Source organism: Oryza brachyantha, chromosome 7, assembly GCF_000231095.2.
Source record: "Oryza brachyantha chromosome 7, ObraRS2, whole genome shotgun sequence".
Taxonomy (NCBI): Eukaryota; Viridiplantae; Streptophyta; class Magnoliopsida; order Poales; family Poaceae; genus Oryza; species Oryza brachyantha.
The window spans coordinates 2,621,411-2,649,233 of record NC_023169.2 but is presented as its reverse complement, the minus strand read 5'-3'; the positions used below and the strand labels follow the sequence as shown (position 1 = coordinate 2,649,233).

The window sequence follows — 27,823 nt, the reverse complement described above, 5'->3', positions numbered from 1 at the left end:
AAGTACAGAGGCGAAGCTCCTCAGTCACATTTGACACGATGCGTTGTTTTTATAGTTTTCTTTTGAAACGGATCATAAAAAATATTAAACTAGTATTTTTAAATATACAACGAAGGAGGAATAAATACATCATATTTCATACTTGATACGTGTAAAAAAGATTAAAAAGAAGCCAAGGACATGTGTCAGCACGTAGAAGAAGACACCGACAGGCGGGGACAGCAGAGCAGCGACGCGTCGTTCCGAGCCCCCACCACCCAAAGCACGCGAAAACTGCCCCCCGCGCGGCGCGACGCGAACGCGATGGAGCCGCATTGCCGCGGCGGCGCTCCGGGCGCCACCGCCTCGCCGCCTTCGCGGCCGCTGCCGTTGCCGTCAGCGCTGATGCCCCCCAAGAAGCGCCGCCTCTTCACGCCCACCCCTCGCAGGGCCGCCACCCCGCCACCACCACCGCCGCCGCCCCCCGCCGTCGAGAACCTAGCGATCCCCGCCGCCTCGAGCCCCCCGCCGCCGCCTCGGGATGCCGACGTGGCGGGATGCCCGTCCACCCTGCCGACGACGCCTCCTGATGCGGGCGGCGCGGAGGCGGAGCCCTCGACGGCACCGCCGCCGCCCCCTGTCGATCACGACGCGGCTGCGGCGGCGAGGCCATCAACGGCACGGAAGGTCGTGAGAAGGGTTGTCGTCAAGAAGATTGTCCCGAAGGGCACGTTCGCCGCGCGGAAGGCCGCGGCGGCTGCGGCTGCGGCTGCCGGGGTATCGTCACCGGAGACAGCGGGAGAAACCCCAACCGACGATCCAGCGGGTGATCAGGGCGGTGCGGTGGGAAATGAGCGAAATTTGGAGGAACCCCTCGGTGAAAAACCGGCCATCGATTGCAATGCCGTTGCGGTTGTGGAAGAATCGGCGTGCGAAGAGGACGACGACGAGGTGGTGGTAGCGGGGGAAGGAGCCTCAGAGCCGGCAGCTGACCGTGGCGATGGTCGTGTGGGGGAGGAGATGGTGGGCGATGCCATGGAGACGGAGACGGAGACGGAGGAGGTGGGGATGTCGGAGCGGCAGAAGAGGATGACGATGGAGGTGTTCGTCGGCGGGCTTCACCGGGACGCCAGGGAGGAGGACGTGAGGGCGGTGTTCGGCAAGGCAGGGGAAATCGCCGAGGTGCGGATGATAATGAACCCTCTCGCGAGGAAGAACAAGGGGTACTGCTTTGTGCGCTACCGCGAGGCGGCGCAGGCGAAGAAGGCCATTGCTGAATTTGAGAACGTGAAGGTAGTGCCAGCACACTTGGTTTGGTTTATCATCGCAGTTAATCCTGCGCGGAAGCCTGATCTGCTGTATGATCTTTGCATTGGTAGAATCATCAATTGGAATGCTGGACAGTGCTCCGTATTTTGTTTCATAATATGAGAACTGATCGCCAAAGTACTCTTCTTATTAATTATCAGATGGAATGACCATGTACTGCAAGAGCTTTAAATTTGTCCACTGTCAAATGGACCAATGACTTTTCTATTATTATCTTTATGACAGCAAGATTGGCTTTATTGAGTTAGGTTGTCCTAGCTGATCATCCAGCATCCCCTAATGGAATATACCACATTGATCTTAATTCTTAACTTGGTTATCATTCGTTCTAGTTGACTTATCAATTATCATAGCACAAATCCACAAACTCTTGTGTATCTCTGGTTGCTTCATTGTTATGCAGCTCCAATTTCCTGTAATAAAAACTGTTTCTTGTGAAAAACTGTTAACTTGTTTTGGATGAATACAGACCAGGTATTCTATCCCACATATTGTCATACTATTACTTATCAAACTTCTTTCTCCATATTGATTTTGTGTATGGAAACTCTGCTACAGATTTGTGGGAAGCTCTGTCGAGCTGCAGCTCCAGTTGGGAATGATAGAATCTTTCTTGGAAACATCGACAAGAAATGGAAAAAAGAAGACGTGAGTAAAATTTTCCCTTTTTATGTTTTGATCGGCTTGATTGGGTATAAGCCTGAATTTCCCCTGAATTTCATTTTTATACTCTTATTCACTTCTCGTCAAAGCAGGTCATCAAGCTGCTAAAGAAAATTGGAATTGAGAACATTGATTCTGTAAGACTTATGCCTGATTCAAAGAATCCAGTCTGTAATCGTGGTTTTGCATTTCTTGAACTGGAGACTAGTAGAGATGCATGGATTGCATACAAAAAGCTTTCACAGAAAAATGCTTTTGGCGAAGGCCTAAATATAAGAGTTGCATGGGATGAACCATCGAATGATCCAGATGAGAAAGATATGGAGGTCTCTCTCTCTCTCTCTCTCTCTCCCCCTCCCCAACACACTGCCTATGTGTGTTCCGCACTTTAGCTTTTCTACAGATCATATACATATGTTGGCTTTGTGATTCTAGTGAGACTAGGAACCGCATATGAATGGTAAACCAGTTGATATTAGTAGGTCCACGTCCTCTGTGAACAGTGGTTTTTGGACATTCATATGTTTTCCCTTGGTTCGAATTGCATCCTCCTTATTACATAAATAAGTTAAATACCATTTGTTTGCACTTGTTGATTTACCAGGCTTTATTCATATCACCCTTTCAAGCCCTTTGATCATATCCAAACACATCGACAGAAACATAACTTGGTTCATCTGACCAAAGTATTTGATTTTTCTTCCAATGGCTAGCGACCAATCGCCAGTCGACTTAGGAGTCTAAGTAATCTGATACACTGTTTCTTCCGTATAGGTTAAATCGATTTTTGTGGATGGGATACCAACTTCCTGGGATCATGCTGAGCTGAAAGAAATTTTCAAGAAACATGGGAAGATCGAAAGTGTGGTCCTGTCACGTGATATGGCATCAGCTAAAAGGAAGGACTTTGCCTTTATTAATTACATTACACACGGGGCTGCAATATCATGTCTTGAATCATTTGACAAGGAAGAGTTCACTAAGAATGGCTCAAAGGTCTTTCCTCGACTTTGCTTAAATTAGAGTTTTAGTCTGCATTTGATCAGATTTTTACATCTTCTGGTGCATCCCAGGTGAATATTAAAGTTTCACTGGCTAAACCTGTTCAAAAGAGCAAGCAGATTAATGAAAGCCATAAATATAGTATTAGTGGGAAAGGAAAAATGAAGACTTCTAAAAGTGAGTCACTCCTAATTCCATCTATCTTCCAGCCTCATCTTTTCACTTCTGGCTATACTTATAAGCCAAAAATTGAATTTTCAACCTTGAATTTAGAGTTGATTTGAGGTTATTTCATCGTAGTTTATCTTTCAGCCTTAGCTTTTAGATCGCTAAAAACATGTATATAGAAGTTCTATTCATAAATTATTTTTCGTTTGCAAATATGTTGTTCAAAAATCCAAACGATCATCCCCTTCTTGTCTATTTCCAATTGTTTGACTTATCTGTGGCTGCCCATCTTTGTCCTCTGTGAAGATTAATTATACATTACCCTGCTTCATTAAAATCTGAAGATTTATAACTCAAGAGACGCTCCCCCCCCCCCCCCCACACACACACACAGAGACAGACACACATATTTAATAGGCCTACAGACCCTTGGCCAAGAACCAAGCAATTGTCTCCATTGGTGTGCTCTTGACCCATTCCTTAGGTTGAAAATGATTATTCATTAAACCGATTAATTGCATTGGGTGAACTGTTTGCATATTGTGCTTGTTCTCAAAACGAACAAGTGGTATAGCAGTTCTCAGATTTATTTTTAAGATACATCAATCCATGTAGACAACTAACTAGCTGGTTTATGATATGATATCTGACAATTTTGATCTGTGTAATCAGTACTTATGACATACTCTCTAAGATCTACTCATCTTTGTAAATTAGGTAGAATGTGAAGGCCCTACTAGCTGTTTGGTAAAATCCAGCCATAGTTGGATGGTGTTCTTAGTTATTACTAGGTTGCAAAATCTGCACTGCTTCATGCTGCCACTTTGGCTATGTGCATTCCTATTATGCTGTGTTTGCTTCCCTCCTACAACTAACATGTAGGCCAATTCAGCATTTTTGAAGTTTTGCACTATTTTTTTCTCTTTGAAATCCAACTTAGAATTAACAGCTGATTTTTTCATCCCCTAAACAGTAAGGTCCCCTATTCAAGATTATCCCCACATTTATTCTGGAGGGAAGCGGCCCTTTTCAAAACTGGTAGGTTAAACTATATAAGCTTCAAAAACTGCAGACTGATCTTCTAATCACATAGTTTTGATTATAATCCAGGGTGATGCTTCTTTTTATCCATTGAGAGGTTATTCTCGTCCTCGTCATGAGGGTAGTACCTATACTACAGCAGAATTAAGGTGATCTGAAATTCAAAATTGTCCCCATATATCATATTATTTCTCAGAATAGAGTAGCGGATTCATTCTCACTTTGCATCCTCATATGTCAGCTATGTTGCTCTGCCCCCTGCTACCACTGAATCTTCTCCACCATATTACTATCACAGCAATAGATATCCTCCACACCTAGGTATTCAGCATGCCTGGTGCAATTATTTCTAAACAATAAAAGGTTTCCCCCATATGATTTTAGCTATGCTAATATATATATATTATCACATGTTGTCACTTGTCAGCTTCTTATTATGGACTAACCGGAATACCGAGCGGTAGTCAGGTATGTTTGTCACTGTAAATTCTCATAGATCTTCCTCCCATCCTTAAACCTGGGTGGAGCCTATGATACACCTTCAGCTTGTTAAATATTCCCTGATTTCTGATGTTTATTTTATTTTGTTGCCATATAACTTGACCACCTGTATCTCCCTCTATTCAGGTGAGACAAGCAGGTTCTCGGCGACTAGCGGGGTCCGATCAAAGTAGGCATGGCAAAAAATGTAAGTGTAACTTAAAATATATCAAATTGGTATTGAGCACACTTGAATCTTGACATCTTATCTTCGTGTTGATCCATGAACTGCAACAGATTGACTACATGATAATGGCGACTATTTTCGAACCTCAGATGCTGGTCTTTTGTGGATTCACTGCGTGAGAAGTCCGTAGCTGAACCATGGCAGAATACAAAAATACTTAAAAAGTTTGACATCGCTATTGGTGTACCATACAGTTTAGTGATGGCTGTGATGCTCTTTTGGGGTGGATATATAGTCTTATAGTTTGGAACATGGGAATTTGAGTTGGGAGCTTTGCTTGACCTGTATATTTCCATGCAGGGACCCATGAAATTCCCTTGTCCCAAAACAGGCCTTAGTTGTTAGTGGCTAGTTCTTATGCAGCAAAATGTGTTGTGTTCGTCTTGATGGCCATTGTACAAAGGAAACTTGAAAATGGTTCTGAATCCAACACCAAAAAAGTTGTCCTCGTATATCTGCCTACCCTGTTGAATTCTTGGAAGTCTTTTGAATTGTGATTATTTGTTGAACAATCATAGCAGTACCTTTAGATTTCTAAAGGGGGCGCACGAAAAGGCTTGTAGCCTAGTGGTTATATAAGGTCTTAGTAGCATATAAGGTCCTGGGTTCGACTTCTCATTGGAGTGAATTTTCTAGGATTCTAACGGTTTAGCTTTGTGCTTTCAGCGGAAAATGACGTGTCCGTCGACAACGAGGTGTAAGGGGGTTTGCGTGCATGCGTTCTTCTTAGAGGAGAGTGTGCGTGCGTTGTACTGTGTTTTTATAAAAAAAAGATCAAAAAGATCTCTAAAGTAGGCACAGGTGGATTATCCCCTGGCCTAGATACAATCACAGCATGTTGTAGAGACCTACACAAAGTTTTTGCAAATATAGTCATTTAGCTTCGTGAAAAAGTCAAACAATCACATCATCCCATAAGTCTAAGCGACATCTGATATTATTTTTACCTACTTTAATTTGTTTTAGAGCTATAGGGGTCACTAATTCATCTGGAGTAAAATAGTTAACATCGACATAGCACTATTAATTATGTACACTATTTTTTACTACCATAAAAATGGGGTCCACTGTATAAAATCACTCCACAGAAACTATAAAGCGCATAATTAAAGTGTCAGTGCATAAATATGTAAATACAGGTTACACAAAATTATGGGATACACGCCATCGTGCATAATAGAAGCACTATAATGTGGGAAGAATGTACATGATCATTTTCTGGTGCTTCCCAGAGCTATACTACCATGATCAATAAATCATACTCCCTCCGGTTATATGATAGTTATCGCTTTTATAGAGTCCCCAGAAAACAACTTTGACCACTATTTTCTATTATAATATATATAAAAATACCAATAAACATATGATTATATAATTGTATTGAAGTGCATTCAATATATATATATATATATATATATATATATATATATATATATATATAGTCTTAATGTTTTTAAAGTAAATATTTTAAAAGTTGTCCGTAATCAAAGTTTTAAAAGTTTGACTTTTGCCTTGTTAAAACAACAAGTACTAAACCAGAGAAAGTATATTGTCCCTCTTATAAACACAATGGTAAGAAAAAAATAATAATGTGATGACTACTCTGGTTACATTAAGATAAATGACCATTGTGACTCCAAAATTTTGTAAAATTCTGAAAATAAAAACTGTTGTGCCGACGATCGGTGTCGGCAATAAACTATATGGTAGCTAAAAGGAAAGGAACTCGATGCTTAGGATGAAGATGTTTATCCAGGTTCAGGCTCTTGTCTAGCAAGATAATACCCTAGTCCTAATGATATTATATTTGGAAGTGTATGATTGTGTGTTTCTCAAAGGGTGTTCCGTAGCCTCTTATATAGTGGGGATATGGCTTACAGATATGGTAAAGTCATAATCTGATAAAGACTAAAATCTATCTTGCAGATATGGTCGAGTTCGATACGTGCGGTATGCAATCCGGCAGTTACTAGACTCCTGGCCAATCACATACAGATATGATTATCTTCCTATTCGGTATCCCTATAACCGTATGTACACATGTAGCCTACATATATCCCTAGTATAAGTATCCCACACGTTGTAAATTTTCTACATTTGAAATGAGACGTGCACCAATTGCGTATACGAATGGTCAGGATGTCACGAAACACGTGGATTATACTCATGCATTACAAAACCCTTTCTAATAGGGCAACACATTAATCTCTTCAGAATGGAGCCCTCACATTTGGCTAGATGTCACGTAAGCAAATTATGTAAGTCCTAAAATTAAAGAATACAATAAAGTAGTCTTGGCCTAAAATTGAGCACCCATCAAATAAATTAGTCTTACGCATGCCCATATGTGATAGACTTTCCTGTATAGAAGAAAGGTTGTAAATAACAAATAAATGTTGTAAAGTAGTTTTAACACCAGGTCCAATCTCATGGTTCTTTTAAGTTCTCTCTCTCGTCTGGTTAGTTTATTTTCTCCATGGTCTATTCAAACGACCATCTTTTTTATGTGTGTGTTTTACCATAATCTGTTTTATACAAGTTTCCTCCTAAATCTTATATTTCTTATTCATCTTTTTTTAATTTGTGTTTCAAAGCAGCTCTTGATGTCTACGTATGTACAACTGTAGGGTATAAAGGGTCATCTTTTCGTCTTTTAAAAGAAAAGGTTAAACGACATATTTATAAATAAATAAAAATTTATAAATAAAATTTTTATATGCATGTTCATAGCGATGTAAGAGACAAGAGCGAAAAATAACTATGATAAAAAAAAATCAAAATCAACTCTAAATATAAGACTGAAAATTTAAATTTTAGCTTATAAGCATGAGCAAAGCAATATGAACACATCATCCCCAACTCAGCGAAGATATCCTGAAGCCGCTTTGGCCTGCAAAACGACAATTATTCTAGACACATGCAAAATTGCTAGACGCCATTTGTTCTTTCGGTTTTGATTTTCCTTGATGAATAATACTAATCAGTAACAAAATAACAATTTAGCGCAGCCAATATTTCTATTTTCTATTCAAATATCCGTATACTATTCGTAACCATACATGATATCTGTAAGAACTAAGGTAGGTTAGTCACGCATTAATGTATTGATTTGCATAACTACAAATAGTATTCTAATTGGTTGCTTATAAATCTTTTAAGAATAGATCCGTGAATCAAAATGTCTGCGGTCTTCGTTTCAAGTGTATGTTTAATTAATAAACTCTTAGACATATGAGCGTGGTGTAGGTGCATCTTCTATTATTATTATGGTTGTATTTTTTTGCCACATTATTTCTTGCCTTTTACACGCACGTTTCGCAGACTTCTCAACTTTTTTTTTTGCGAAAAAATCATCATCTCACCTTTACGTAGCAAATTCTTAATTCTATAATAGTTAATCTTATTGTTTATACTATTAAAGAGCTAAAAAATCAAATAATCTTTTATCTAAAAACAGCTTTATTTTCTGTGTTTCCTCACCCAAAGAAAATGAATTAGCTTCAATGAAGTGTGCAACTTAACTTCTCTTTTCCACCAAAACATTGAAAAAAAAGGACATAAGCAGGGTGGAGACAAGGAAACATGCAATATATTCACTTCCTCATGTATCCCAAACAAAACACAATAATAAATAAAAGAGAAACAAAATATACTGCCTCCGTTTAGATGTTTAACTTTTTCGTTGTAACGTTTGACCATTCGTCTTATTAAAAAAATTAGTATAAAAATGACAAACTTATTTTGATAATAAAGTAAGTCACAAGCAAAATAAATGATATTTCAATAATTTTTAAATAAGACAAATAATCAAATAGTATAAAAAATCAAATATTTACATTATGTAACGGAGCGAGTATCAATTTAGCAGGAGCATTTCAAGCCAGAGCATTACCACCAGACCAACCTTTTCTGGAAACTAGAATTATCAAATGATGTGTTTTTATTTACATACACATGGAAAATATTTTTTAAAAAGAAAAATAAAGATAATTCCCATGACAGAAAAAAACACACGAGGAATGGGAAAGCAAGAACTGAACGAAACAGCCAATCCACATGGCAAACCAGCACACCGTTTTCTCCTACGGTTTGGCACGGAATTAGGCGCTCCGATTTATTCTTAGTCGCCGGATTAATCTTTCCCTCTCTCTCTCGAGCTTGGTCACCTCCATCCACAAAATCTCTGATCTTTTTTTTCGCACGATATTATGGTTCCTAATTTGGGCGTTCGAGGTGGCGAAATTATTTGCTAGCTTCTTTATTTTTTTTTCTATTTCGTGGATTGTTGAGTGGCAATCCCAATTGGATTGGAGGAACAGCCTAGCTGGGCTTAATCCCAATTTAGGAGTTGCTTGTTGATCTGAAAGGGGAGCTGTTCTTGTTTTTTGAGAATCTTGGATCGGCGACGGCGAGGCGAGTTCGTCCGTTCCTTGGTTGGCTTGCTGCAGGTGAGGAGTGGTTGATGCTAGTTTCTTGGATTTCTTGCACTCCCAACTCTTACATTTTGTTCTAGATTGTGCGTTAAAAAAATTCCCATCTTGGAGTCCCTTGCGTTGGTGATTCCAACTTGAGCTGCTGCGGTTCGTGATTCTAGCTCGATGATGCCAGTCTGATTTGGTTTGACCATACTGAGGTCAAAATGAGATTTTTAGGTGTCTTTGGATGTTTCGTTATTAATAATAATAGGCCAGAACAATTCGGAATCAAAATCTGTCTTCATTTCTTTCCTGGAGGTTGGGTGTTTCCAAGGGAATTTGGGTTGAGACAGAAATTTCTAGTTCACTGCTACTAATTTTTATTTGATTTGTTTACATTAAAGCTCCCGTTTTTGCCTGTTCAGTGTGGTCCAAAATGGATCTCTGTTTGTCCCTTGAGTTTTCCATGGTTCCAATCTGAGCTATTGTACTGTACTGTTTGCTGATTGGGATTTTCGGTGTTATGGAATCATGGGGTATTTTTAGGTGAAGTTGTGTGCCATCTGATCCAGATTGGTTGATTGGTGTTCACCATCTGACAGATTATAAGAGGTTTGACTTTTTCCTAGGGTAAAAGTTGCCAACTTCTGACGATTCTCCCATGCGTGTATTATTTCTGGATATCGGAAGTTGTTCCTAGTTCTTAGCGCAAAATCATAGGAGGCAATTTCTCTGAATCCTTTCCCCTCTGATGTTGTTTTGTATATGAGCTGGTTAACTAATGACTTGGTTAGAAATTTCTAGTTGCTTTAGCTTTTCTTTAGGCCTTCTTTTGGACTACATGAAACAGCCAATGCTGTTGAGAGCTGGAAACATGAAGCTCTTATACTGTACATTGTACAAGGAGTCCTGGATTTGTGAAGTTTAAATGATGCATAAAAAAGCCACACTCCTGAATTTTAGTCATCTTCTCCTGCTTTGTATAGTTGCCAACTTTTGAGTTGTAGAAGTTGGTCCAATCCCACTTGATTGCTCATAAGAATAAAAGAAGTTGGTCCAAATTCTGATCCTGTTTGTTCTGGATTTGCTCTGTTCATCCATAGCTTGGTTTTGAAAACCACATCTCTGAATAAGGGTGTATTAGTTGTCCACAAATCATACTTAGTGAAATATTGTTGTCGTGCATGCCCAACTCTTGAGTGTTTATCAAAATCAACTAAGAATCAGGTGCATTGTTGGACTTTGGTCAGTGTACTTGCATACATGGACACAACCAATTGTGTCGCGCCTTTTGACTGGATATGAGAGAAAGGGCTCTCATATCAATATATATAATTAAGGAGGGGTGAGGCTCGAACCTGAGCCGGTTAGCCCACACCTTGTGGTGCTAGCCGGAAGACCCCCAGGTCTTTCTCATCGCGCCTTTTGTTCTAAACTTTCCTGATTCAACGAGTTTTGCCTTGTTTCTTTCATTGTTCAGATGTTGTTGCAAGTTAGCATGGTGCCTTGCATCTAATCTGATTGTACTCAGTACTATACCTCCAGGGTACTTCTTTTATTCGGTGATTCTAAGGTCTACTGAATTTTCTTCTTTTCATAAAATTTAGCGGATCTTTGGAAAGATTCAATCAATGACAATATTTGTATCCCACTTGCATGCTTTACCTATATATACAGTTATCTATACTTTGACAAAATAACATCTTTGTTTTCTTATCCATTCGTGTTTTCATATTCTTTCAGTTGTGCAAGTGCTTCCTTTTTACTTTCCTAATGGTCTGCCTTTTGTGCACATGCATAACAGGGTTAGGTTCTTAGTGAGAGATGATGAAACTAAAAGGTACAAGGTTACAGCCCTTTGGATATAACAATCTAAATTTTGCTGCCGAAGGGAGGTCTGCTGTGAAGAAGGATGATGCTAGGTCGCATCCACCAGTTGGTATGAGAAAACGCAGATGGGTTCTTGGTGATATAACTGAGGTTTTGGATCGCAATTCGTGGAGGCTTGGAAAGATCGCAAAAGTGCTGAAGAACGATTATTTTGTCATCAGGGTAACGGGTTGCATCCAAATGAGAGAATTCCACATATCTTGCTTGAGGTTTCCACATGCCTATCATGGCAAAGTGAGTACTGATTCCCACATGTTACTCTTTATTAGTTACAGTAGCTAGACATTTCAATATTTCAGTTCGATGCTTGGTTAGCTCAAGTTCTTCCATTCTTTGTTCTTATGAAAAAATTCTCAAGTTCTTCCATATGTAAAAAAAGATCTGTATAGCTTGTTGCTTCCCCTTGTATGAATTATTTCCAATAAGCATTTGGTTACAAGTTGGAAATCTACAAGCTGGAACTGGCAAGATTGATACAAGAGAAGTCCAACTTATTTGACATCAGTAGTCTGAGATGACATGCCCAAGTACTATTTTTTCATTATGAGTTGGGTGTAAATATTGCAAGTTTAGTTAAATCACTGAAGTTATGTTCACCTCTCTAGTCCAAAATTCGCTCATGGTTTTTTCAGCGAGTATTTCATTGACATGGTAATTAAAAAGACATTGATCCCTTTTCAGGTCAGAGATCAGGGTGAAAAACAGACCCAGCATGTTGATCATACACGTCATCACTCAAGAATGGTGACTGAACAGGATCATCACTCCAATGAAGGTAATGATCACATTACCAAGAGGCACAAGACGATCAATCTCTGTCATTCCTCTAGTGCGAGAAACGTGACGAAAAAACAAGAACTAAAAAGGATTTCACCTGAGTATTCAATTACAGGAGTAAGCAAGAAAAGGAGATCAGTTGCACATGAAGTTTGTCAGCAAACCAAGAAACCACAGCCTCTGAAATTGTCTGCTAAGAATGACATCTACAGAAATCACTTGCGTAGACCTTTTAGCGATAGATACAATGATCTTACCAAGAACAACATAACCAAGAGGAAACCAGACAGCATAGTTCTTCCTTCATCCCAAGCGCCTCTTCAAGTTACAGAAGAGAACGAGTGTTCGGTGGCTAGTTGTAGTGTGAATTTCTCAGAACACTCTATAAACACTGACACGCAACCTGTCGGATTTGCGGATTGCTTCCCTGATGATGCCATGTCTGCATGTCCATCCATGCCTAGGCAAGAGAGTGACAGTGTCTATAGTTGTGATTTCAGAACAGATTTCCATCGGCTGGAGCTGCAAGCATATCAATCAACAGTGAGGGCACTCTATGCCTCAGGGCCCCTGACATGGGAGCAAGAGTCACTTCTGACGAATCTACGCCTCTCGCTTAACATCACAAATGAGGAGCACTTGCTTCAGTTGAGACACCTATTATCTTCTTGAACCTTTGAATCTTCTCCAGCATTGGATAAGTTGATAGCTGAAGGCTATACATCTACTGGTGTCACAAGAACAGTGTGTTTTTCCTAGCTGTGTATCTCTGCCTCTTCATTTCGTAGATGAGTAATTTTATAATCCTTAAGTAGGTACTGAGAGGTACTAAAATTTTAGTGTAATATTTGGTACCTTCTAGTACTTAGGTAACAGAAGGTACCAAAATTTTACACTGAAATTTTGATACTATTAAGAACAGTAAAATTGCTTTGCTCTTTGTAGATATCTCTGGAGCTTGCTGCCTCTTTTTTCCTACCTTGATGGTGTTGTAAATACTAAGCGTTTGCCAAAAAATTACTGGTAGGTATTGTATTTTCACCAAACATTTGTTGTTAGAAGTAAATGAGAATTTGGTGGCTTTTACCTTGGAGCATGAAAAGCTACTGCGAAATTATTCTACTTGACTATTGGTCCATGGTGGTATTGATCCAGATATGAATATTTGATACTCCATGTTTCATATGTACCTTATGGAAAATCTTGGGAGACTAAAATCTGATTTGGAACCTACCAGCTGGAAGATTTAACTTTCTTGGATGACACTTCTGTCTAGAATTTCATTGCCATATATGTGATCTTTTCAGTCACAGTTGTAAACTGCTTCCACATGTGCAATCAGTACACAGATCTCTGAAGAATGGATAAAGATCACTTTGTCTTTACAAGAGAGTGGTAGACTGCAAGTGACAGAATTAAAATACCTTCAAAAAAGTGATAGAATTAAATTAGTAATAAACTGCAAGTGATAGAGCACTGAATGCTGAAACCTCATATGCTTATGTCCTTTTATCTCCCTCAGTGGAAAAAAAAATGTTTGGATTTTGTGTCAACTATCAAGCGGTGGTCCCATGTCATTGTTATTGACTTATTGTCATTTTTATTCATGAGAAAGACTGAGGGCACCATTTCAAAAAAAAATGACAGCAGACGTATCAACGCTGTCCTAATGTTCAAATTTTGCATCTGAGCTAGCTTCAACGGAGTTTCAACAAAGTTCAAGGATTTTTCACGGAGTTGGAGTTAAAGAGATAGCAAATTTGCCAATAACTTAATGCATGATACCGCAGAGGATCTGGACCGAAGAAAACCTTGACCTTTATGAACCTTCTTCTTAAAAAAGGCAAGAAGAACTAACACAAATAATAGGGAAAAATTCCTTTGAGAGCAGTAGTAAAGATATAAAATCTAGAACAAGTCGAACAAATAGACTCAAACTCATCTGCGTCTACAACAGAGCTTCTACACTAATAATCACTTGAGCATCTCCAACAGTGCCTTATATCTACGCCAAAACTTATTTTTGCGAATTAGTCTAAAAAATAACCTCCAACCGTACCAATACATGCTTTCAATTTTACGTTGCTCTTAATACTTACCCAAAAATAAAGTAGTTTTAGATGTCTTTTTGGTGTTCCCAATTGCTCCAACTGGTAAAAATAGAAACAATGTTGAAGTTGATAAAAATTTAGGGAAGAAATATTTTAGGACAACTTCGGGTACAACAATTTTAGGACCCTCATACGAGTGTCCTCAACATGCCACGTAAGATAGGGCAAAAAAAAAACTACTCTCCTACGGTACGTATCTCTTATTTTTTGCATGTCAACACATGATTTTTTTTCAATTTAGTCCTTGTATTTGTTATGATTTATATGTAACTAGATAATTTGTACAGTGATCACTCTCAAATTCAGAAAAGAATAAAGAGAACATTCTAAAACCTTTCGGTCTTCTTCTTTCCTCCATCGACTAACTAACTCAAGCGGCATCGATGACCCTTCACCACTAGTCCACCTCTGCCTTAAGGTTGCCGCTGACGGTGGCCACGCGACCTCATTCTCATCGTCTCTCTGTCGTCGATAGGGAGCTGTGCAATCGAGATCGCCATCGCCATGATCCGCACAATTCAAGTCTTCTTTGTCCCCTTCTCTTTCGTCGTTTGTTGTGCCTCCACTCCTCTTCTACCCCTCCCTCCTCCTGCGGGCCATCGGACCTGGCTACACAAACTCCTCTCATCCACAACGGTGCATATTGAGTGAGCTCAACGGTAGCGGCGGTGGCAGAAAGGCAAGGTCGCCAACGCGGGGAGGGCAACGTCGTCCATGCAATGAATAAGACGATGTGCTCGCCAACACAATCCCCTGAGATACGCGTGTCCTCTACGAGATACACATGTCCTTCCCCAGGGCACAACTTTAACCAATCTAAAAAGGAATCTCCTATGTGGCGAGTTTGAGGTCACTCACCATGTACAAGCCATATAAATAGTTTTCACATGATACGTAACTCTCGTGTAAATAAAATCAATATATATCCAACAGCAGCGTAGAGGTCTAGCTCACGACAAAAACAAAGCAGTTTAACCGCGCCTCAAATAAAGAATTCTCCACACCAAACAATTCAAGAGCTGGGAAAAATCCAGGCCATGGACGTGAGTTCTATGCTACAAGATGTTGGGTAGAAACCGTACACTACACGTTCTCCTCTTCCTTCCTCGCTTTATTTGACGAGAAAAAGAATGTAAAAGAAGTAGAAAAAGGCTTTTCGCTTCTGTCTTCTTCTCCCTCTTTGCGCCGCCCGCCCATCGCCGCCGGCAACCTCAACCCCGCCTCGCCGCACAAGCCCCACTGCCCCAGCGGCTCGCCCCTCCCCTTGCCGGTCTCCTCCCTCCGCCCCGCATCCATTTTTTTAAGGAGAGGTCAGCTTCCCCCCCCCCCCCCCCCCGCCCCTCTTCCTCGGTCTCCGGCGGATCCGCCGCCGCCTCCCCGGGCCTCTCTCTGATCCCGGATTCACCGGTGACCATCTTGACGCTGCCACCCAGAGCATGCATAGGTTGAAAAAAAATTGAAGTGGAAGAGAAAGAAAAATGATCACTCCTCCCGTCGCCGGTGACACCTTGGCCGGAGCGTTGCCGCCGCCGCCGCAGAGTCAGGAGGAGGATGATCCTCCGTATTGCTCGGTTGTCCTCGGCGGCACCTTCGACCGCCTCCACGACGGCCACCGTCGCCTCCTCAAGGTGCGGAGCTGCGAGCGGCAAAAAGAAAAGAAAAGAAGAAGAAAAAAAAAGATGATTTTTCCCCTCCTAAACAATTCCGGCTGTTTTGACAATTTGGATTTGATACTTTTTTCTGTGTGTAGGCGTCCGCGGATTTGGCGAAGGACCGGATCGTGGTGGGCGTCTGCACGGGCCCTATGCTCGCCAAGAAAGAGGTTGAAATGTCCACCATTTTTGCACCGTTTTATTGGAGCTGGTGATGCTTCCAGGTTGTGTTCTTGATGTCCGCGCTTTGTGTGTGTTCATGTAGTACTCTGAATTGATCGAGCCCGTCGAAAAGCGCATGAAGGCTGTGGAGGATTACATCAAGGTGCTGGTTAATCTTACCTACTTTGTTGTGTATAGTTCCTGGTAATAAAGGTTTACAAGGATCGTAATATTGGTCCATGACTATCGGAAGTGGTTTGCATGAATTAGGTCACTGCATTGCTTTCCATTGCTGTTTATGAATAATGTTACAGTGTGAATCTTTGCCCTTAGAAAAGGGAAAATAAAAGCTTGACTTTTGAGTTCATACCGGAGGTGGTGTATACATATGGTTCAGTGTTGGTTTTTACTTATTCTGATACAAAGGCATTTAAGTAAACATTAGATTTTGCACATGATATTAGCTCTTCTTGTGTGGCATGTTACTTTATGTGTGTCGGGAGAAGTGATACAGTGAATTTGTTTGGTGCAGAATTGGTCCATTTAGGACCAACTTGCTGTGAACTTTGTTTGATAGTTTCCTTGTACAGGAAACTTGTTCCTAGTCATCTATTTCTAGCTTTATGAATAGTTTCTGGAAAGGAATTCGCTCATGCTTAATTTTTTTTTATGCTTCTGAACTTGTAAGGGTTATCAGTTTGGCATAATTACATACCTAATCCTGCATATTCATACTAGGAGCTGCTGCCAAAATTGAAACTGCTGGGCGCGTGTTTCTTCTAGGATGCTCCATTATGATGTTAGTTGAAAGCTCATGATTGGTTTCATATAAAATGCAGTCTGTTAAACCAGAACTAATAGTACAAGTGGAGCCTATTGAGGATCCTTATGGCCCATCCATTATTGATGATCAGTTGGATGCCATTATTGTCAGGTATGAACAACTTGACTGGATCTTATCTGACATTAAGCTCTCTGTAATGTTAACCCTTTATTCTTTCATGCATGCTTATGACCGGAAGGTGAAATACTGAAATTCATTCTTCAACTAGTTTTAAATTATATTTAAAATGTATGGGAATATGCCATAATCAAAGAATGTTGAGTTGTATGTGCTTACTTTAAAATTTCTCTGCTTGTTATTCCTCATTTGACTTAGACATGCTGCTTATGTTTAGTAAGGAGACATTAAATGGTGGACTTGCCGTAAATCGGAAAAGAGAAGAGAAAAGACTACCTCTGTTGAAGGTGTGGTGTTCACTCCCTAAAATTCCTTAAGAAAAAACAAACTTGATACAGGATATGCTTCATACTGCTTCAACTATTGATGAGCTCACTTGCAGGTTGAGGTTGTTGATCTTCTTTCTGGAGGAGCAGAGGGGGAGAAATTGAGTTCATCTGCTTTACGGAAGCTTGAGGCAGAGCAAACTAATCACGGAGAAGGAGCAGCACCTAAAGGTGTTTAGGGAGTAAAGTGATTCTGGTTGAGTGAATTGCATTTTGGACCCATTTTCTTACTAAAATTTTGCTTTGAATCCGCATTAGTCATTCTTTCAATTTTGGACCTCCTTTTTTTCTTTCATTTTGGACCTGCCTTTCTCAAGCTCGGGTGCATCCCCTCTGCCAGCAGTAAGGCAGCGGCAATGATGGTGGATGCATAAGTGGCATGACCAAGGAGATAGCGGTATTGCCGGAGCTGGAGAAGAAGAAAAAGAAGTTTTCGAAGTGAAACAAAATGTGAGAAAAAGGGGTCCAAAGTGAAATAATGTATAAAGGGGTCCAGAGTGAAATTTTGGTAACAAGAGGGGGTCCATGCTGCAATTCACTGTACTAAATCCTGAGTGATCCTCCCCAGGCTTGCTGTCTACAAGTAATCAAACTGGCAGTTTGGTTACCTTTTTGAGGAATTATGTATAAAACTTGTCCCAGGGCCTTGTAAAAGTACTACTTCAGTCTGAATGGCGTAGTTGTACAAACTCAATCTTAGCTCCTGGACAGTTCCCCACTAACCAATTTTACACACATTATGCATTGCCTACCTTGTTTTGCCATTTGAATGTAAAAAGGAAAGTTACCTTGATGTTCTTTGGAGTAATGGTAAATCAACTGTAAATGAATGTGCTGCCACTTCTGTGATGTATACTTCATCAGAGCTCATGCGATATAATTCATTGCTTCATTTCTGCTCCAGTGTTGTTCATGGGCCTCTTCACATAAACCAGGTATGTTCAATTTAATTTGGTTATAGAAATATATATTTATCACAAGGACAATTTACGATGGCACTAGAGTTCTCCAGTCATTGACAGATCACTAAAAGTTGAAAGATATCACTAGCACCCTCCGTTTCACTTAATTAGCAAGACCTATCAATTTGGACTAGGTAGATTAGGATTTCCAAAATCTGGGTTGTCTATGGTAGCATTTGCAGCACCCATTTAGTTTGTGAACTTAGAGAAATTCATAGATTGAGAACACAGTAGAATATGTTCACTTGCAGAAATAATTGTGTAATCATATATACATTGTGCATCTTCCATAAAACTGAAAAGTATGGGCACTTATATTTTACTGTTATTGGCATCTATTGATAATTTTATTTTGAATTTATTCAATAAGGCATTGCAAAAATAAATTGTTTATGTAGCATAAACCCAATAACGTAGGTGTAATATTTGGATGAAAGCTAAAAGGACTGTAAGATGCTGAGTAGCAAGTCCCCCCATACATATTTGTCATGAATTGTCATCCATAGATGCACAATCCCCAACCACATGTCCCCATCAATAGTGCAACTAGTGGAGATGAAGCCAAGCAAAGCCATCTGCATCCTGATGGAATAGAAAGCTTTAGCCATTTGTCGCATAACGAATAAGGCCTGTGACACTGTACACAACTCCATAGAGACACATGGCTGCTGCATGTTCTAATGTTCCTGTGGTTTGGCAGCTGAGGTGAGCATGGCCAAGAACTTTCTTCATATATACTGCATCATAAAGGCACTCATATATGATCTACTGATCTCTATTGTTTCATTGTAAATCTATAAAGAAACCTCACAAATATAAGCATAGGAGTTTTGACTTATATTGTCCTTGTGAAGTTCACGTAACTTTAATCACTCCTATCCAACGAATCTACTACCTGAAATAGTGAAAGCAATATGCATATGGTCATGTGACCTGCATTTTACTTTCTTTTAAGCTGTGTCATATGTGATCATTGATCAATTCTGATGCCATACTTACCCATGGCGTTATTTTTTCCAGCATTGAGTACTGGCCTGATCCTCAGCGAGGAATCAAGGGAGCCTACAGGGTCCTCGAGCTCGGTGGAGTCGCATGTTTAACGGACCCTGCTTCTTTGCTTTGCTGACATGTGGATGCTACTCCCAAAAGGAAGAAGAGTACACAATGGTTCCAGAAGGCAGGGTTTGAGGATGCCAAGCTCAGGAGGATCAGGCCCAAATGAAAATAGTTCCGTGGTGTTCGGATGGAGTTCAGCACCATGGCCTGATGATGAGAATAGCTCTCTGACAGGCGTGAAGCCAGCGTCTGGTGATTCCCCTTTCCAGGTATTCTTTGCTCCATGGCTTTCCCTCTCAATGTTACAAAACAATCAAATGTTAAGAGCTGAGTTTCTGTGGCATGCTAAGCTTTGTTGTCTGCTTTTTCACATTTTGTTCTTCCTGCAGTTACTGAGGATGTTGAGAGACCAGTGAACCCTTTCACCTTCATCTTCCGCTTCATCACTGGGACGATGCTATGTGGGTCAAACAAAGATCAGCCAATTCAAGTGTAACTGATGCCATGCAATGTCAGAAAAATGACGCCGAAAGCTGTGTTGTATCAGGCTTATGTTACATGTTAGAACTAAAATGTTCAAGTTCTGTTGCACTTGTCTGCTGATGTTATGTTTGTCTCTAGTTTGCTTCCTTTGTTACCTTGTTGCTTTATTCGAATGAGCCGGTCAAAATAATTTCTGGGACATTTGCATCAGGATTTGCTAGATGGATTCATGTCATATTTGCACTTAAGGCTTGCAGTTCAGGAAAGAGATAATTTACAGGTAACAGCTGACAGCTCTTTTTTTTTTCATTTTTGGCAAGAATGGTGAAAAACTTGTGGGTTCAAAGTAAGGAACATGTAAACACAGGTTCTAAACAAAGCCACTAAAAAGCACTATTAACAGGCTTTTAACAGGTCAAGGCTCCCATCATGACAAAACAACAATGATAGATTGTACTTACGATTGGGTGCGAAGCATTTTAGAAGTCACAATATTATCATATCCAAACACTGGGATGCATACAAACAATTTCAGATAGAGAATCGTTACAGAAGAGTGCATTAACTAGACGATTCATAAGAGTACTCAGAACTAAGCTAGCATGAAACATGGGATTTTCAACTACTGATTTCACATCTCAGTATGAAACCAAGCCTTTACTTCCAGCAGGGCTACTGGATCTTGAACTGCTGCTGCGCCTGCGGTTATATTTCGAGCTACCCTTTTTGGCTGGAGGAGCATCCGGTGATCTGGACCTCGAGGGATCACGGCTCTTCGACCTGGATCTCGACCTTCCTCTATTGATAGGGGGGCTGGTATTACGGTGGTCCGGACCACCACTACCCCGGCCGGAACGAAACCTGTTAACATCTCGGCGCTGGTGCTCTGTGGGGCTGCGACTGCGACTGCGCCTTGGGCTGGGGCGACGATATCCTCCACGGTCACGGTATCTCAATGGACTGCGTGACCTGCTCCTGCTTCGGTCTCTCCTTGGGTACCTGGCAATGGATAGGAATTTTTCAAAAATGTATTCAGCCAATGCCAAGTAATATGGCTTTGCACTAGTAAAAAAGGGAGGCAGATAAAAAGGGAAATGTTTGGTGAATCAGAATCATGTGACCAAGTTGCTTGACCTAGGCAAAATATTTCTGTTGATATGTGACCCAGTTAAATTGAGTTTTGTCCATGCATAGCAACTGCTATCTACTTAAAGAAAAGAATTAGCATGAAATTGAAGGCAATGAAAGTAAGTTATGAGCCTGGGTATGGTAATTAGTCAAATTAATTAAATTTAAAAGAAACAAATTGTTCCATGGCTAATTGTAAAATCCCACAAATGTCTCAATATGATGTCATGGAAGGAGGAAAGTCACAATTAAAGAAACACCAATCGAATATCGTAACAGTCAATTGCATCATATTAGTTATTGATATCACTGCTGTCACCACCATGAAGGTTTTACTCATGAAGAGTGCAACTATCTTCAAACTAGGTCATCTGCTGAAACCAATCAATTAGCAATGGCCACTAGGTGTCTCCTTGCAGAAAGAATATAAGAATACTAACCTGGATGGACTAGAGCCATGATATCTTCTTACTGGTGAGCGTCCACCGTAAGGACCGTTTCTTCCATACCTGGACATGATGAAACATCCCACATTAAATCAACCATCATTTTTGTTGAAAAAACTGTGCAAATAATCTAACTATGGTACCTATTAAAATTATTCCACCTATCGTCTCTTCCTCCATTGTAGCGAGACCGAACAGTGGGTCGCTCTGGAGATGGTGTCCTGTATCGACGTGCAAATGCATACTGCTGAGTAAAACCACGCCCTTTCCTGACACGTTGAGGCTGTCCATTGTCTGCAGAACCCATTGCTAAATCTTTGCCGTTGGTTGGCACAGGTTCAGTCTTAGATATGACACCATCTGCGGCATCACCACCATTGTTGCCATCTACTTTTGTTAAACTTGTATCAGCTTTAGGGTTGCTTCTAGGGCTTGCACCAGGTTCATCCCTGCAATTATAACAAACATCTTAATTGGCTACTCAAAAAGATAACTAGTCATCCCAAAGTTGAACCTGTGCCTGGCAGTGTGTAATTTATTTTTAAGTGACTAAACCTTAATTTACTGGATTTATCTCCTGAGGTCTTAATTCCATACCTGGCACCAGCCCCATTTCCATCTGCATTTGAGGGTTTACTTCCTTCATTTGATGTGTTGTCAAGTATAGCTGTTTGTTTGCCTTTATCAACATCTTCCAGAGTACTATCTTTCTCCAAACTTATCATTTTGGTGCTATCTGGGTCTGCTACGAAAAAAGATGCTTATTACTAGTTCAAAAGTATATAGAATCTCAGCACATTCTAACAATTAAATGCAACACATTCCAAGAATCATAACCAAACACAGCAGGCATAACTTCAAGATCAAAGTGGCAACTTTTATCATAATTAAGAAAGCTGTTGCCTTATTAGCAATGTAAAAATATATAAATGAAACAACGGTGAACCTTGAAGTGCTCCAATCTGTTAACTCTATATTTATCATATTCAGAATCAATTCAGTGTTTTCTAGAATAATGTTGTTAATCAAGATCATGAGAATGATGATTAAAAAAAAGCACGTATTACACCTGTGAATTCTATTATGTGGTTGCTTAAAGAATTTGACTGATAAACAAAATCAAACAAATAATTGCAGACAACAGTTCTTTTGTGTATGTGAACAGAATTGAATAGGTAGTTGCAAAAAAAACTCAACATGGACAGGAATTAGCAAGCGCACAGTAAAGAATAAGCTTTTGAACAACAGAAAAGTGACTCCAAAGTGTAACAAGCAGAACAGAAATTTATGCAGTTAAAACAAAGGAGCATGTTTTAGTCTATTAAGTATTTTGATAGTATATGAATGTTAATCATACCTTTCTTCAAGAAATGCTTGGTAGGACGGCCTGCACTTTCACTGTCAGAACAGCTGCTGCCTGTCTTTGAGCTTTCTGAATCATCACTTGAGCTCCTGCTCCTGCAAAACAGCACAAGACAGGGGATCTTTCGGTTAATATTCATTCTAAGCTAATAACACTAGCCAGATCATACAGGCCATCAACGTACCGTTTGGATTTCCTTTTTGTTCCTCTACTCTTTCTCTTAGTCTTCTTGTGTTTGCTTTTCCCCTTTGCAGACCTACGTTTATCCTTCTTAGAACTCTTTCTTCTCTTATGTCTACGGTCACTGGATGAGCTAGTATCCAATGATGATGAGGAGTATGAATCTGATTCCGAGCCACTATCTGAGTAGGACTCTGTGTCAGAAGAATCTGAGCTATGTGAATCAGAAGAATAATGCTTTCTCTTTTTCTTTTGTTTATCATGGCTAGGTGGTTTTTGGGTTTTGACCCTTCTTTCAGCAACAGAGCTGTCTTCTGCTCTTCTGAGCTTTTTTTCTGCAAAAAAAAAAAACAAAGTGAGAAAACTACAAATAACCTTTTGGCATCATCTGTTTTCACTGCTTTCTACCTTTCTCGCCCCTTGGCTGATTCTGGGAATTTATATCAGAGACTTCACCACAGTCTACGATTTTCACTTCAGAAGTCGGCTTTCCTGTATCAGAACCTACTGCCTCAAGCTTCTTGAGCAAGGTTATTCCGGTGACCACCTTCCCAAAGACCACATGTTTGCTACAAAATTATAATTTCCAAGTCATTTGAAGGTGATAGATCTTGGAGCCATTGGCAAAAGGAAACTATAGGACTTCTTAATACAAAGGAAGATATCATAGAAATTAAGATGCTGATAACTTCTGAGGGCAACACACACTGGGTTGGAGCTATCACATACTACATAAGTACATATTTATGAGTTGGACATGATTGTGTGTTTTACACCCCACCCCACCCCACCAAAACAAAAGAGACACCCCCAAATAACAAAAAAAAAATCAAGAGGATATTCTATGGTTGTATATAGATAGAGGTGAATGTGTTGTTTCAAGTTGCTTTCTTTTTAACAAATGGCAACTTTACATGCGTGTGTATCCATCTGGATAATTGATCATGTATGGGTGCACACAATTTTTTATTTATTTGTCATCAACCACAATACACAAGAAAAAGACTAATATCTCTACAATCTTAAATTTTGGCATTGACAGATATAAATTAAGGATCTATATCTTTATGAAGCAAAGAGCTAGAAGAAAGAATTAAATATGTATAACTAAATATGCACAAGGAACTAGAAGAGAGAAAGGAACACAAAAAACTGCCAGCTGACTAATGGTAAGAAGCAATACCCATCAAGATGTGGCACCGGCAGGAATGTTATAAAAAACTGGGAGCCATTGCTGTCTGGTCCAGCATTTGCCATGGAAAGAACGCCAGGTTGATCATGCTTTAACTTGAAGTTTTCATCTGTAGGACACAAAAAGCACATACAAAACCTTAGCGAAAGCATAATAGTGCAGTTGACATTAATTGGATTAACCAAATTCTATGACAGACACTAATTTCAATATAGCCATAAACCTTTAAATTTTGCACCATATATGCTCTCTCCACCACGTCCTGGAAATAGCATGTAACGTTGAGCTTATAAAGTGTACAACAGCAAGAAGTCAGTTGAAAGAAGATGCCTGGGATATGAATCAATACCATCTCCTCTTGAAAAATCACCACCCTGCAGTTAAATTTTTGATCAGTTGAGGACAGTTGGAAAAGAAAGGATGTTAGAATCAGTGTGGTAAAAGACGGAAAACGGGTGTTGATCAGATAGGGTAACGCTAAATGATTAATCGGAACACAGAAGATCAGTAAGAATTATACAGAAATTTGTCGATCATCAAATGAGTGTATTTATTTGCTTAGCTGTTCAGTTTATTGATAATTAAACACACAATATATTGTTAGGTACTTAACCAATAACACTTATAAAGGATAATTTCAATATAGTAGGATTAACTAGTATTCAAAGCAGTCCGCATTAAAATACAAGTTGCAACTTTAGCCCATAACTAAAATACACCAATCGTGCCAGAACTGATAGCTTACTTCTGATATATGTTGGGCTAATTTCATTAAATGGTTTAATCAGGTGATTAATGGCTAATCAATCAATTAATCATAATAATAGGATTTGTTGACATTCAACGAGCCAAAAGCCCATTCCGAACTGCATGTTCAGATCGTTTCTCTCACTGACTCCGAATGTTCAGCTGAGTCAGGTCAGTTTGGCCGATATTTCTACACTAGTTAGAATGCAATCTAGAGGGAGATATCCAGCAAACGGAACATAAAATCTAGTATTATTCTGTGTAGCCACTAGCCAGAATGCTATTCATATCTAAAATTCTGTAGACCGCAGCATTTAAAATCCCTTAGAAAAAAATCAAAATATTGTGAAATAATTTAAAGAAATATGCAGTAGCCATATGAGTCGGATCATTTGGTCAATTCGGTACCTGGGCCATAAAACCTTTCAAAATGCGATGCATGGTTGTTCCCTTATAATGTAGTGGCTTTTGTGTAGATATCCCGAGGCCTCTCTCGCCTACACAGTGACCAGATGTGAGGATGTGGCCATACAATGTCACCCACAGATTGCACATCAATGCTATTACACCATTTAAATACAAACTTTCACACTAGTGAAATGGTGAACCTGTGATTTACGAAAAACAAGACCAAACTAAATGCCAATTGGACATTGAAAAGAATACTGTTGTCATAGCTTAGAACCATCAAATAAGCCCATCATGAAACATAAGTCGATAAGGGCATTAGAACAGGAGATCAGGATTATAACATCCCCCCAGCACAATCCTACTATTTTATTGTATTTATATGCAGAAAATTACCATACCTTATCCACTTAATCAGTTAAGTTTAGACATTATATAAGTTATGAAAAAAGATGCCGTTAGACTGGGAAAAACAAAATACTGAGACATTTTTCTACCTACATCTTTTTCCGCGTTACTACTTTATATAACAATATTAATTACCATACATGAACAAAAAGATCGTTTGAGTTGTGATATACATTCAGAACTGGCATGTGCGTCATGTAAATTCAAGCAGTGGAGCAGCAGAAATGCCCAAGCACATCCTTATCGTAAGACATTGCTCACCACTAAAAGTTCACAACGTAGCGCAAAGATATCTTTCCTAGCGGTAAATCCTGCTACACATAACTCATATCACATCAAAGTAGTAGCAAAATTTTACCGGTGCAGAGAGCCCGGAAATTCTCCGCGGTCTTCGGAACAACATCAGAGAACAGCTGCAGATCAAAGCCAAAAAAGTTAATCAGGTGGGTGAATGCCACTACTCATCGAACAGTAACAGCATGGAATAGGCACACGCTGCTACGAACAAGCTCCCCCGACCGACCGACCAACCTCAAATGTGATCCTCTCGGCGGCACGTCCGCCAATCGATATGTCCAGGAAAACGTGAGGGTTCTTCTTGGCCTTGGGCATGGCTTACCCCGCCCCGCCTCTTCTCCGGCTACGGGCGGGCGGGCGTGCGTGCTGCCACAACGTCATCAGCCACATCTCAGAAAAACTTCACCCCGACAAGTATCAAAAGAGATAGAAAGATATACCAACCGAGAGGCCGGGCGCGAGGCGGATAGCGCGCCCTAGGAGGGGGGGTTTGCCGGCGGCGAGGGCGAGGGGGAGGGGGAGGGAGTGGAGTGCAGGGCGGCGGCTAGGGCTTGGCGTCGCTCGATTGGGGATCGAGAGGAGGCGGCCCGCGTCGCGTGTATCGAGGAGGGGAGGGAGAGGGTGGAATGGGCCGGACGAGATGGGCCGTAGCAGGGGTTGGAAACGAGCAGAAATAGTGACGAACAAGTGGGCCGGGCACGGCCCACAGCCCGTTAGGCAATGGTTTGTATTGGGGGCCGTGTCGGCGGCGCGTAACTACCACCATGGCCCAAGCACAGTGTTAACGTCAAGGAAATTTAACCATTTGCCACTCTTACAAGTGCTCATGTGTGTATAACATGTGGGTCTGAACCCACTTATAATAGACACATAAGAGTGACAAAAGTTAAGACCACCCGTAAGAGTGGCAAATAGTTAGATGCCCCTAGCTTATAGTGGGCACATACATGTGAAGGTTTGGGAGTCTAGCTTCGTTCTAGTGCAGATTTTAAATCTTGATGATTTATGGGTGTGTTAGTTTAATCCTTTAACTAACAAGATAGAGAATTGGCTATCGAGTCGATGGATATTTTAGAACTAGCCGATTAGACGTTGATGTAGCAGTGATTAGCCATTAGGTTAAACAATTGGGTATTGAAGAATTGAATCGGCTAGATATCCAATGCAAATAGACTTAAATAGTTAGATAATCAATACAAGTTGATGCATCACGTAGATAACTTATCGGCTAAAACCCTGATGAAATAATAATTGATGCCTCCTGACTTAAATAAATCTAATCTACAACCATAACCCTATAGGTCAGTCCTAAATGATATAGCATAAGGTTAATAATTGACTGATAAATTTAAGTAAGCCGATAGGACACCAATCAAAGTGGTCAAATAAGACCGATTAACTCTCTAATGAAACATTAGTATGAACCTATTAGCTTCACAAAACTTTAATTATCAACAAGAATCTAGTAGGTTAAACCTAATTGATGCAGTACCAGATTGTATATGATAATCTGATCTCAATGGTTGTGTTCTTTAGAGCAGGTTTTTCTTGGATTTTTCACATCTTTTGCACGCGTTTTTCTTGAACCGCTAAATAGTGCATTCTTTGCAAAAGTTTCTTTTGTAGAGAAGCTCATCATCTCTTAGTATTTCTAAAGTGAACTTTTAACTTTCTAGTAGATAATTCCATTGCTTGTATCATTAAATAGCTATCACAAATCAAATAATCTTTTTCTTCCATCAATAATCTTTAAAAAGAACTAAGAACAATAAGCCAATAAATATGTCTAATGTGGTATATATAACAAATGTATCGAAAGTATCATTGTGATTATAGAGACATGTCGATTAAGACAGAAGATCAGACTTAACTTCCAACTAAACCGATACGTCTCTAAACACAATGCTACTAAAGATACAATTGAAATATCGGTAGCAAATATACAAACTG

General features: G+C 40.0%; 4 protein-coding genes across 7 annotated transcripts; 3 read left to right on the top strand and 1 right to left on the bottom strand.

Annotated features, from left to right (window-relative positions):
• The first annotated feature begins 273 nt into the window (after positions 1 to 273).
• LOC102705646 (heterogeneous nuclear ribonucleoprotein Q-like) lies at positions 274 to 5,382 on the top strand. The gene is made up of 12 exons (XM_040526183.1): positions 274 to 528; positions 586 to 1,272; positions 1,867 to 1,956; positions 2,064 to 2,297; positions 2,746 to 2,967; positions 3,045 to 3,150; positions 4,115 to 4,179; positions 4,252 to 4,331; positions 4,424 to 4,503; positions 4,610 to 4,650; positions 4,810 to 4,870; positions 4,960 to 5,382. The coding sequence occupies exons 1-12, from the start codon at positions 304 to 306 to the stop codon at positions 4,962 to 4,964; spliced, it is 1,896 nt and encodes a 631-aa protein (XP_040382117.1). The 5' UTR covers positions 274 to 303; the 3' UTR covers positions 4,965 to 5,382.
• Positions 5,383 to 8,935: 3,553 nt separating this feature from the next.
• On the top strand, positions 8,936 to 13,119 carry LOC102722972. Of its 2 annotated transcripts, XM_040525658.1 has the most exons (5): positions 8,936 to 9,357; positions 11,129 to 11,448; positions 11,896 to 11,989; positions 12,107 to 12,816; positions 12,871 to 13,119. In XM_040525658.1, exons 2-4 carry the CDS (start codon positions 11,149 to 11,151, stop codon positions 12,661 to 12,663), a joined length of 951 nt encoding a protein of 316 aa, XP_040381592.1. In that variant the 5' UTR covers positions 8,936 to 9,357; positions 11,129 to 11,148; the 3' UTR covers positions 12,664 to 12,816; positions 12,871 to 13,119. The 2 variants fall into 2 exon arrangements, with proteins under 2 accessions (XP_040381592.1, XP_006657502.1); XM_006657439.2 differs by having other exon boundaries at positions 11,896 to 12,816.
• A 2,097-nt stretch (positions 13,120 to 15,216) lies between these two features.
• Positions 15,217 to 20,007, top strand: LOC102722690 (phosphopantetheine adenylyltransferase 1). 3 transcript variants are annotated; one of them, XR_005812152.1, is made up of 9 exons: positions 15,460 to 15,730; positions 15,853 to 15,924; positions 16,020 to 16,079; positions 16,756 to 16,850; positions 17,095 to 17,164; positions 17,260 to 17,374; positions 17,547 to 18,138; positions 19,186 to 19,490; positions 19,611 to 20,007. XR_005812152.1 is itself a non-coding variant. In XM_040525775.1 (8 exons), exons 2-8 carry the CDS (start codon positions 15,581 to 15,583, stop codon positions 17,561 to 17,563), a joined length of 579 nt encoding a protein of 192 aa, XP_040381709.1. In that variant the 5' UTR covers positions 15,217 to 15,412; positions 15,536 to 15,580; the 3' UTR covers positions 17,564 to 18,367. The 3 variants fall into 3 exon arrangements, 2 of the variants coding, with proteins under 2 accessions (XP_040381709.1, XP_040381708.1); XM_040525775.1 differs by lacking the exons at positions 19,186 to 19,490; positions 19,611 to 20,007 and adding an exon at positions 15,217 to 15,412 and having other exon boundaries at positions 15,536 to 15,730; positions 17,547 to 18,367; XM_040525774.1 differs by lacking the exons at positions 19,186 to 19,490; positions 19,611 to 20,007 and having other exon boundaries at positions 17,547 to 18,367.
• Positions 20,008 to 20,066: 59 nt separating this feature from the next.
• On the bottom strand, positions 20,067 to 26,414 carry LOC102722229 (peptidyl-prolyl cis-trans isomerase CYP63-like). Its single transcript, XM_006657437.3, has 14 exons — positions 26,318 to 26,414; positions 26,108 to 26,239; positions 25,935 to 25,989; positions 25,169 to 25,257; positions 24,363 to 24,387; positions 24,237 to 24,275; positions 24,005 to 24,122; positions 23,230 to 23,390; positions 22,826 to 23,156; positions 22,636 to 22,736; positions 21,876 to 22,020; positions 21,422 to 21,727; positions 21,273 to 21,341; positions 20,067 to 20,703 (listed from the first exon to the last, which is right to left on the bottom strand). The coding sequence occupies exons 2-14, from the start codon at positions 26,186 to 26,188 to the stop codon at positions 20,343 to 20,345; spliced, it is 1,881 nt and encodes a 626-aa protein (XP_006657500.1). The 5' UTR covers positions 26,189 to 26,239; positions 26,318 to 26,414; the 3' UTR covers positions 20,067 to 20,342.
• Between the last annotated feature and the right edge of the window lie 1,409 nt (positions 26,415 to 27,823).